This window comes from Salmo salar, chromosome 01 (genome assembly GCF_965601325.2).
Source record: "Salmo salar chromosome 01, fSalSal1, whole genome shotgun sequence".
Taxonomy (NCBI): Eukaryota; Metazoa; Chordata; class Actinopteri; order Salmoniformes; family Salmonidae; genus Salmo; species Salmo salar.
Window position 1 is genome coordinate 159,483,312 of NC_138291.1, and position 11,853 is coordinate 159,495,164.

General features: G+C 42.1%; 1 protein-coding gene across 1 annotated transcript; it reads right to left on the reverse strand.

Moving 5' to 3' along the window:
- Window positions 1-926: 926 nt before the first annotated feature.
- marveld2a (MARVEL domain containing 2a) lies at window positions 927-9,238 on the reverse strand (the record flags this gene model as incomplete). The annotated part of the gene is given in 9 exon segments (NM_001173656.1): window positions 927-1,294; window positions 2,290-2,340; window positions 2,809-2,980; window positions 4,043-4,185; window positions 4,349-4,384; window positions 5,697-5,917; window positions 6,163-7,164; window positions 8,364-8,430; window positions 9,197-9,238. Coding segments are annotated over 7 exon segments (1,728 nt in total). The 5' UTR covers window positions 7,148-7,164; window positions 8,364-8,430; window positions 9,197-9,238.
- Window positions 9,239-11,853: the final 2,615 nt, after the last annotated feature.

Consider the following 11,853-nt stretch of genomic DNA (forward strand, 5'->3'; position numbering starts at 1 on the left):
ACAAACTGCTAGTCTAAAACAAGTGGAGGAAATAAGTAGTGTTGTTTAATGAAATGGTAGAACATGGTACTAAAACTACACAGACATTAGTGTGGTCATTAAATATATTTGGAATTGTGTGTGATCATAAAAACTTTCCAAAAAGCACAATCATCACTCAGGAGGGACACCTGTATGTTACCTGATTCTTACAATATGATGATTTGGAAATTCACAAATCTTCCAGATGGTCAGTGTATAACACAGACGGTCTTGAGATACAGGAGTTGAAGAGTTCAGGTAGTAAACCACACCCAAAGTGAGCCATAGTATCAAGGTTACCTCATAAGTTAACTTTGGATAGTGGTTGTAAAGTTTGCACAGTGGCCATAAAGTTTGTACAGGGATTGAGTAAAAACAAAATGGATTGCAACATGACAATCGTCATCACTCTAGTGTTACGATGATTCAGTGAGCTAGGAGTCAAGGGATGGAGGGAGTATAAAAAAAGTGATTGATAAAAGCATGTAAAATGTAATATGTAAACGCATGCAACAATTTCCATGATCCATCATTCATTTGAAGGATTATAGCCTAATCCTGTTCTCCCTTTGTGAAACACTTGAGCAGCTGGTGTTGCGTGAGTATAGTGAAATGGATTAGAAGGCCTTAGATACAGTGCTATGTCCAGTTACAGTACCATACTTGTCTTTGTTTGCATATCAAAGTCATTTTCAGTAAAAAAAAGTAAAGCATTGCTCCAGATGCCCCTTTGGTCAATTCTCCATCATGCGCACGCACACACACACACACACACACACACACACACACACACACACACACACACACACACACACACACACACACACACACACACACACACACACACACACACACACACACACACACTCCAGTTTCTTTTGGGGTTTAATTAAGAAAATGTACAGGTGTGTAACCAGCTTGTTCCAGTTCAAAAAGAAGTGCAGTCTCTGAAAGGAAAGGGACACCATTTTAAACCACCGTTCCAACCAGTCTGAACCGGTTTCATTCCTAATCAAATTTAAACTAAAAATGGCTCCCATCTGTTTGCACTGGTCCCCATATGTTTTCCATTATTTTAAACTGGTCCCTACTAGTTTTAACTGGTCTCCTACTGGTTCCAAGTGGTCTCCCCAGACAGATAGGCCATGCTGGTTTAGCCGTAGCCATCGTTCCACTCCATGACCTTGTCGTACTCGTGGATCTTCTGTTTAATGTGGGCCAGTTTGTTCTTCAGGTATTCACAGCGCTCCCTCTTCTCCTGGAACGTAGGATCCTAACAGCGAGAGAGAAGAGTAGTTTCAGATTTCTTGTATTTTCAAACTAACCAAACCAATCAGTTATCCTGCAATGATCTGGCAAATCAAAATCCAGTTTAAAGAGTTACTGGCATATGCATCATTGCATGGCAGAACACCCATTATGGGCTAAGCATAATGCATATGAATTAGCTCTGTGTCAAATGTCAAAAAGACAATGTAAGGCCAATAACATGCCACATGTAGAACTCTGGCATTCAAGCATGGATAATTCTGGTATTAAACAACTTTGTGAGTTAGTAGAGTGTGTCAGGGAGAAGAAGCTTAGTACTACTTTTTTTATACAAGTTCAGCTTGTGCATTTCCCCTGACCCCACTCCTTTTAAATAGAGAAGAATAGAGACTATCAGCACTGTGCTGAATATGAAGTGATGCCGTTTCCTCTAACTCTAGGTTTCGATAAAACACAATGAGCCCATTCATGTGAGAAGGTTTGCAAGGAAATTCAATACTCCCTCATGCCGGAACAGAAGCACACACATTGTTTTTCGATCCTCGTCGGGACCTAAAATACATTTCCTTAAAAAAAAAAAGATTTTCCCTAACCCTAACCTACCCTAATTGTAACCCGAACCCCTGAATTTAAAATAACCAATGTCCTCATGGGGACAATGTCCCCACGAAGGAGAATTTTCCTTGTTTTACTATCCTTGTGGGGACTTTGTGATTTTAAGGACCCACAAGGATAAAAGAACCAACACACACACAGACACACACTTCCCCTCTCTGCCCACTCATGCTTGATTCATCTTTCCCACAGTGGCAGTATAGATTAACAACCACAGGTGATTTACTACACCCTGTCTGCTAATGGTGCTTCATTTACAAGGATAGGCTAGGTCTTTTCATCTGAATATAGGGCCAATTGGAGTAAGCAACTGTTACAATATGGGCAGCTGAATTAGTGAATGGGCAGCTGAATGATTGAGAGAAAGGCAGGGGACAAACTCACATTTTTCTTCCTCTGGTACTCCTGAAGGATTTTGTTTACGCGGTCATACTCCTGGTGAAAAAAAGATAATGCAAGATTGTAATGAGTTGAAAAATCAGGAAACTTCAGGAATCGAAAGTACAGTTTGATGGCTTTGAGAGGAAGTGGAGGGTGGAGGAGAAGTACAGGAGAGAGGAAATAGAGGGGGAGGATTCAAGGAAGTCTGAGGACGGGATGAGGCAGAGCACCACAATGAGAGCAGAACAAACAACTATTTAGTGTTGATATTCTCAATATGGCTTCCTCTCTTTGTCTCCATCGGCACTGATCGGAAAACATGCTAGGTGAAAGCAATATGGCTGAAGTTTATAATGCCATTTCCTTTCACCTATCCAGTTCTTTTAATATCGGTGTTAATTCCAGCAGACAAGGAGAGAGGAAGACTCTTAGAGCAAATAGATGCGATCAACGAGAAAAGAACAAAAACAATAAACAGGAAGTGAATGTGTGGTTGCATAACAGCAGGACATGGCCAATCACCATCTGGCTGTTGGGGTGCTGGGGTAGGGCACGCATCATGGCGTCCAGCTCATCAAACTTCCTGGTGGTGGCCTGCACGTCAGCGTGGAGCTCCTTGTACTCAGAGTACTGGTCATTGAACACAGCCCGATACTGGTCACGCTCATCGACCGTACGGATGGTTGGGTACTTACTGCAGGGGGGAAGAGAGTGGGCAGCGGAGGAACAGAGGATTCATTATTACAACACGAGAGGCAGAAAGCAAAGGGGGCTTCCTCCATGGTAGACAGTGTAACTTTACTTCCAACAACAGGTCTAGAAAGAACACAGGGTAGCCTACTTACTACAGTGAAACAGACATCAGTCACACTTTACATAAATGAAATGTATTAATGCAAGGTATTAATGTATTTACTTTACAAAACGTGTTTTTATTAAGGTATACAGTTATTGTTGTCAATGTAAATACACAGTTACTACACCCTTTACTAATTAGAAACACAATTTTCCTGTTGTCTTATTACTATTCAATGTAACCTAATATGTACATACCATGAAGAACTGGGTAATTACATTCTGAGTACTAAAATAGTTGCATGGCATTAGGGCAACTCAATGTAAAGTGTTAAACTTAAACAGGCTAAATGATTATAGGAGGGGTAAGAACAAACAGGGTCATTGTTATGGGAGTGATAAAAACAACAAAGGATATTTACATCAGGAAGGCCGAAAATTCAACATTGTGCTCACTACGAGTGGCGAAAATGTGTGGGATCAAATACAGCAAAGAAGCTATTTTTCTCCTGAACGCTTAGGATTTGCCTCTAAAGAAGTTAGGATTTGCCCCCAAAATGTCCAGAGAAATAAAATTACAATTCCTGTCTAGACTGGTTAGGCAGCGCTTGAATTTGCATATGGCTCATGGTTTTTGTTTAGTGGGAAGTACAATCAGCCCACATGACACTCTACTTACAAAACCGCCAGAGGATTCAGTAAGCGTTGCACATAACACATTCTACCTTTGTGCTAGATTGACTATCCTTTTTTACACCCGCTTAACATTACAGGGCAGATATTTGTCCTAATAATTTAACATCCTAAGCATAATTCCATACACCAATGCAATCTCTGTGCATTCCCTGAAAGCTTTCAAATAAACACTAAATTCAGATTTGAACATGGTGCTTGAATTCTATCAATAAAACCCCTGTATCAACTACTCTCCCACTGCCCTGTGTGTGAAGGTGCCACTCACGCTATATAGTCAGGCATAATAACTGGTTTGGGGATGTGACCAGAAGGGATAGCTCCCTGTAGAACCTTCGGTGGCCCTGCCTTGGGTACCGCAACCTGGATGGGAACCACAGTAGAACCCTGAATTGGCTCTGGAACCGGCATCTGGGAGAAAGAAGAACAAAGGCAGAACCATAGAAATATGAAATATAGACCATGGTTGTAACTGGAGTATGTGTAACACTGTAAGGAGCTGATCAACACCAGAGCTTTCTTTCTTGGCATTAAGCCATAAATAAAAACATTAAGCACAGTGGTAAATGCTTACCAAAGACCGTGCCGCAGGGAAATCTGTCGTATGCATCTGCGTAATAACAAAACAGAAGTTGTGTAAAAGTCTAAAATGACACTTCTGCAAAAAAACGTAGAGCTTATATTTATGTAATATAAGAATGCATATACACTGAGTGTACAAATCATTATGAACACATTCCTAATATTGAGTTGCACCCCCCCTTTTGCGTTCCACAGAGATGCTGGTCCATGTTGACTCCAATGCTTCCCACAGTTGTGTCCTTTGGCTGGATGTCCTTTGGGTGGTGGACCATTCTTGATGTACATGGGAAACTGTTGAGCATGAAAAACCCAGCAGCGTTGCAGTTCTTGATACAACCAGTACGCCTGGCACCTACTACCATACCCTGTTCAAAGGCACTTAAATCTTTTGTCTTACCCATTCACACTCTGAATGGCACACATACACAATCCATGTCTCAATTGTCTCAAAGCTTAAAAATCCTTCTTTAACATGTCTCCTCCCTTTCATCTACACTGACTGAAGTGGATTTAACAAGTCACGTCAATAAGGGATCATAGCTTTCACCTGGATTCATCTAGTCAGTTTGTCGTGGAAAGATCAGGCGTTCTTAATATTTTGTACACTCAATGTATACAGCATACAGAAAGACAAGGTCACACTTGATTTGGAAAGTCCATCTGTAGATGCTGTACAGATGGTCAAACTAAAAATAAAGGATTAAGGTTAGTTCTCGAATAAGGGTTAGGGTTAAGGTTAGTAGATAGTTTAAATAAGGGTTAAGGTTAGTTCTAGAATAAGGGTTAAGGTTAGTTCTAGAATAAGGGTTAGGGTTAAGGTTAGTAGATAGTTTAAATGTTACTGAGTCTGTAGAGCATCTACAGATGGACTATCCAAATAAAATGTTACCAAAAACTATTGCTCCAATATTTTCATAACTAGAACAGATTTTCTTCCTCACGTGATAACTGAATGAGAGATAGAACAAGTGGTACCTGAGCTGCCTAGCAATTAACATAGAACATAGCAAGCTACCATGGCAACCCCCATCCACTCATGAACAATGTTCTCTCAATGGACCATCACTCAGTGTGAACGCGCACATGCACTCATTCACACCCCTCTCACCCTTTCTCATTAGTGTAGTGGTTCACACAGCTTTATTTTCATTGCCAAGCTTGCATCAACTGTTGGATTTTCTGATTCAGACACCAATGAATGCAAATAATATGTATTCACAGAGTACATTATTTGTGTTACTTACCTGCAACTTACATTTCTGTGAGGATGTCTAACTTTCTTCTCAGTCCTAACTTTTAACCTAACCCCGTGCCTCAGGCACACATCCACACAATCTCACCTCCAGGCCGTACTTTTCCCGGTACATGCGTGCCTGCTCGTGCCGCCACAACTTCAGACACACAATGGCCCCGATCAGGTAGATCACCATGGTGACGAACAGAAAGATGATGGCGGCTGTCTGTCCGGCCTCGGTGCGGCAGAAAGCCCCGTTGATACCATTGTTGAAGACGGGAAGGGAGCAGAGACCGCCCCGCGTGGTGTCCCTGACGTAGACTACAGCTAATAATGATAGTAGTATGGTCATTTAGTAAATACTTTTATCCAACGAGTCAACACAGTTACTGTATATTATTATAAAATGTATGGCCCATGCTGGAGTCAATCACAACACTGGTGTTACAAGTATCATGCTATAACCAGCTAAGCAGTTGGAAGAACCACAAATAATAGTAACCATCATCATAGTTTGCTTTGACATAGTATTGCATTCTCTCTCTAAAGTGTGTAGTTCACTTCCCACCCACCTGCAGCCATGTAGAGCACAGCCATGGCCAGGTTTATAGTAAACTCAGTCAGGGGCCACCAGGAGGAATCCAGTAAGATGGTGCGGTAGTACATAGTCATCCCTATCACCAACAATATCACAGTCACTATCCAGGCCAGCCCCGCCACAACTAACACAAATGGAGTCTGAGGACCCGAGTAGTAGGACCCTCCGGTGCCTGCTCCATACATTCCCCCTCCGTAGCCTCCGTATGCACTTCCAGGTGAGGAGTAGCCAAACATGTTGAACCACTCGTTGTCCTTGTGCACGTACGCGCATACGCAGGCAAACACCGCTGCACCCAGCAGCAGCTCCACGCATCCCAGAATCCTCAGCAGGCCCGCCCAGGACTTCATGTAGCCGTAGCGCTCGTGGTACTCTTCCACCCGCTCGCTGTAGGTGAGCGCCGTGTGGAGTGTGCGTCCCGAAATTGACTCTTGGTGGTCGCCCACTCCCAGGAGCTCCTTGCGGGAGTTGTAACTGCTTCCCCCCGACCCCCCATAGGGGTCCCGGTAGGATCTGGGCAGGGAGGGCGAGTGTGGGGGAGAGCAGCGCACCCCGCCACTGGTGCTGTTGTTGTTGTTAGAGGAGGAGGAGGAGGCAGGCATGGGACAGGGCTTGCTGCTGCGGAGGCTGGTCCCTCGGAAGAAGCTCTTCCACGAGTCAGGGATGAAACGGTGGACCGGTTTGATGTCGAGAGCCGGGTCTAGTTCGAGGTGTGGATCTGGGTCTGGGTTATTCTCACTGACGCTGGGGTCATACTCGGGCCCCACAGGGGGCTGGTCGGGCAGGGGAGGGGGCGGAAGGGGATCAGAGCTCAGGGCTAGTTCGGTGCTCCGCTGGTACCTCAGGGGTTGAAGGTCAAAGGGGTCGTTTCGGCGTAGGGAGCCTGGCGGGACCTGGTCATAATGGGGTTCATGACGGACACGCTCAGTGCGGCCGCAGGGACCTCCTCCAGAGGTCATGGGGAAAGAGATGAGCCCTGCACACACATACCCGCACACGAGTACACACACACACACAAAAGTTATAGTGCCCTTTTCAAAACAGCTAAATATCAAAACGTTTTATATTTCACAAAAGTATTAAAATGCTTTTAGAATGATTGGCATGATGATGAAATAAGTACAGCAAGAAGAGATTACAAGAGCACAATAAATAAGGAAAGCAGAAACAGGAAATGTGTCAAAACAATCAGAAATCCCAGATCCCAAACTTAAACAGGCACACCACTGATAACGTCAACCAAACGTGCACAATGTAATGCTATACCAAACCATAGATACCAGCCCAAAACTATATGCTAACCCAAGCACCATAGAAAACTAACCCTAAACCATAGGTCATCAAGAATGGTAGAGAACTGGAGTACCTGCACTTAGGGTGTTTTCACACTTGGTCCCTTTCAGCCAATTCTTTTTTGCAGTTTGCTTAATTTTCTCCAAAGAAACTAAGACCCCTCAAAAGATCCCCTGAAGCGAACCGAACTGAGACCATCTCAAGAGGTGGTCTGAGTTCAGTTCGCTTGAATTCCATAGTCCGGTTCCCATTTTTAGGACAATGTGAATACAACACTCCCCAGGTTCGTGTGTCATTATTCCCGCACCACACACTAGACTACTGCAACACCGTTTCCCCTGCCCTAAACCCTCACATTGGTGCCACAAAAGAGAGAATATGATGATGTTCAGGTTCCCCCCCCCAAAAAGATGGCTTGTCCTGCTTTTTGTAAAAAATCCAGAGTGCATGTTGGAGAAATATCTTGGTTCCTTTCTAAACATAGCAATGCCAATGCAAAGAGGACAAAATAGTTGAAGTGAACTGAGTTATTTAGCACTTTAAAGAGGACTGTGATCAGTTCTTTTAAAGAGGACAATATGTGAAAACACCCTAAAAGTACCAATGAATGAGTGCAAGTTGAGTCAGGAACACATTTTTGTGCCACAACTAAATAAGGAAGTACTGCAGTTTCAAAACTGCAATCTTTTTTTGTAAGGGTTGGATAGTCAGCGAAGTGTTGCTTTAATTACTAGCAGTAGTGACAGAAAAATATATTATTGATGATCATCAGCCAGCATGCCATCTTCAATTGGAGAGGATAAATTATGTTATTAGATGATGATAAATGAACATACTGTGTTGGAATACCTCTTTCACACGCAGTCACTCAGCACGACTTACATTGGCTTGCAGGTCAGAGTGCAAACCTTGTCTGGACATACAGCTCATACATACATCCAGGAATCACCTACACACACAAAGATGAGTCTTTGGGTTTATACGCACATTACATGGATACACATACTACAATGTAATTGACTAAAAATGCAAGTCTCCAAAATCATTGAGGTGGTAAAAGAAAAGAGTAGCCCGGGGCTAAAGCACTATATCATTATAGCCTACTGATAAAACAAATAATAAAACAATGCATTTGAATTGTTCAAAATGCATTTTGAATTGCCCTGCAATTTGTGAAAGCAAACCATTCAAAATATCTATAACACTATTAACAAAAACATAAGAGTATTTCACAGGTGAAGTAAAACAACCATTGAAAGACAGGAATAATTAGGCCTACCATACGAATCTTTATATTATTGCTTATTACACTATCACTTAACTTGAAACAAAATATAACTTAACACAGTAACGTTATATTGTATCCAGCACCCCTGACTCAGTTGTTTCAAAGGGCACATTCGCTGTAATGGCAGTTCAGTCTACCTTTTCAGTGTCTGTGAATGTTGGATCTAGTTTGTCGCATTTAATAATGAAGACAGGTTTATAACCTCCTTGGACGTAATAGTGGATTGTGCATTTGGTAAGGCTATCGGCAATAGGCTATCCGAATGCAGTCGTTGCGACGAATTAGAAACTTGGCTCCCTTCTCCGGCAACACTGAGGTGAAAAGTTCTTTCTGAATATGTTTTGGTAAAGCTATAGACTTCTGTCTACGTGGTCATTTAGAAAAATGGTGATTATTAGAGTGCGTTGTTGAAATAGTTTGGGCTTACCTTTGCCCCTGCTAAATTAGCTTGTTTTCTCCAGTAGTATATCTCCCAGTTTTTTCCCTTGCAGCTCAGAGGTTGTTTTCCACTAGATAGCGCAGACTTTAACCACGTGACAAGCCCATCCCTGGGAGTGACGTCAGTCGAAAAAGTACGATCTACCTGTTGCATCGCGCCAAGAAAGTGAGCTCGATTGAGCTGTCCCGGCACACCGCGTGACTCATTTATTAGTCCTAAAGTGCACTGTCCTCCCCTGGCCAGGTCAGATCAGCCAAATCGAGCGCACCTGCAATTAGACTAGAGGGCTGTGTGGAAATAAGATCACACTAGGGAAGTGATACTGATGACTAATTTATGACTGGTTATCGATAGTGAAGGCACACAGCCTAGAGGTAGCCAATCACTGTTTATCTGTCTCTTTTTTTCTTTCCCTTAATTCTCACAGTCTCTTTCTCTCTCTTTCTCTCTCTCTCTGCAGGGATGTTGTGATTCCTTACGGTCAAATAAACTGACAAAGGACACATTATAATGAATACAGCAGAGTACAACACAACACAGTATAAGATCTGTTACTGATTAAACATAATCCCTGATGCGATAGTCTGGGTATCCGATTGCTTCTAAACTCAACAGTAAAACATCAAATTGTTGTCTTGCCTTATGTTTAGCAAGTTTGGAAAGACAACAGCAAATTGGCTAAAACAGAAAAGACCGACACCTAGACCAATGGTGTTATGTGCAACTCATAAGAACCAGGTTGCAGCAGGGATAGACATGTCAGGCCGTTAAACATCAACAGGTTGTCTGAAGGAGCCTGTCTGCCTCACACACACACACACACACACACACACACACACACACACACACACACACACACACACACACACACACACACACACACACACACACACACACACACACACACACACACACACACACAAGATGTTCACTGTACCCTGCAATCACACCTTCAACCCTGTGCACGTGACTATCAAACACTGAAAAAAAACTTCACCTCACTGATGTTAAAGGACCCCTGACAGTGGTCACAGGGATCACGACACAGATGCATCGTTATGATTAAAATACTGTATCACTTCCGATTTCATTGCTATCATCCACACATCAAATAGATTAAATCAAGCGCACCTGTAGGTATTCATTGCAGATGGAGTAGCAGAGATTTGACAAGCACAGAACTTGCACAATTGAAAAGTGCAGAACATCCATTAACTGACCACCAGGGGGCAGACATGCTGCACAAAACAATAAGAGGTTGTATATTATACATTATAGAACATTTTAAATATGTGAATATTGAGAGTAAATAGTATTTTCTCAGGCTAATCTGACACACATGAATAGAACAGTCATGTCATATTAATGTATCTTTTCACCCACAGTGAGCCCATTCCTGAAGTGTTGAACTGTTGCACCATCTACAGCCATCATGGTTATTATTTTACCCTGCTGGTCATCTATAAACATTTACACGTCTTGAAAAACGATCTGGCATTAATGACCTCGTACTCTTAAATCTCCAACTGGTTCAGCCAGAAGAGGACTGACCACCCCTAGGCGCCTGGTTCCTCTCTAGGTTTCTTCTTAGCACAGGAGGTTGGTGGCACCTTAATGGGGAGAATGGGGTTATGGTAATGACTGGAGCAGAATTAGAGGGATGGTATCAATTATATCCAGGGGCGCAATATGTCCCCCCCACATTTCGAAATTGCATTTTTGCCCCAGAGGCAATGATGTGCTTAAATAAAAAAGTTATGTCCCCCCCACTTCTAAAACCAAAGTTGCCCCCTGATTATATCAAACACATTGTTTGATGCCATTCCATTAGCTCCGTTTCAGCCATTATTATGAGCCATCCTCCCCTCAGCAGCCTCCACTGCTTCTTTGGTTTCTGCCTTCTAGGGAGTTTTTCTTAGCCACTGTGCTTCTGCATCTGCATTGCTTGCTCTTTGGGGTTTAAGGCTAGGTATCTGTAAAGCACAACTGCTAAATAAAATACATTTGATTTGACTGATACCGTTTGTGTTTACCAGTTTACAAACAAATGATTACAGTGGTGGAAACAAAAGTAAAAGGAGTGTACATTTAATGACATAGATTCATACCCAACATTAGACCAAGAAAGGGTGATGGGGTGAGACATGAAGACCGTACTTTAATTAACTTTAATATACATAACAATGGACATCTTGATTCACATGAGAAAACGTATGAAGAATTCTAAAATGATAAGAGGGGCAAAACAGAGCATGTTTTTTTGTATTGTAATATAAAATAAATACTTCAAGGGATCCATTACATCCCTACCCTGATTAAATATTACAGCCTTTATAGTAGCATACAATAACTTAACAAACTCTAACAATAACTTCAAATAAATAACACTACTAATATGTGCCTAGGGCCTGCTTGTCCTATAAAGAATATCTTTCATTTTAGTTTTTTTTTGGTTAATCAAACTTAGAAAATACACTGAACAAAAATATAAACGCAACATGTAAAGTGTTGGTGCATGTTTCATGAGCTGAAATAAAAGATCCCCGAAATTTTACAGACACACAAAAAGCTTATTTCTCTCAAATCTTGTGTCAAAATTTGTTTCAATCCCTTAGTGAGCATTTCTCCTTGGCCAATATAATACA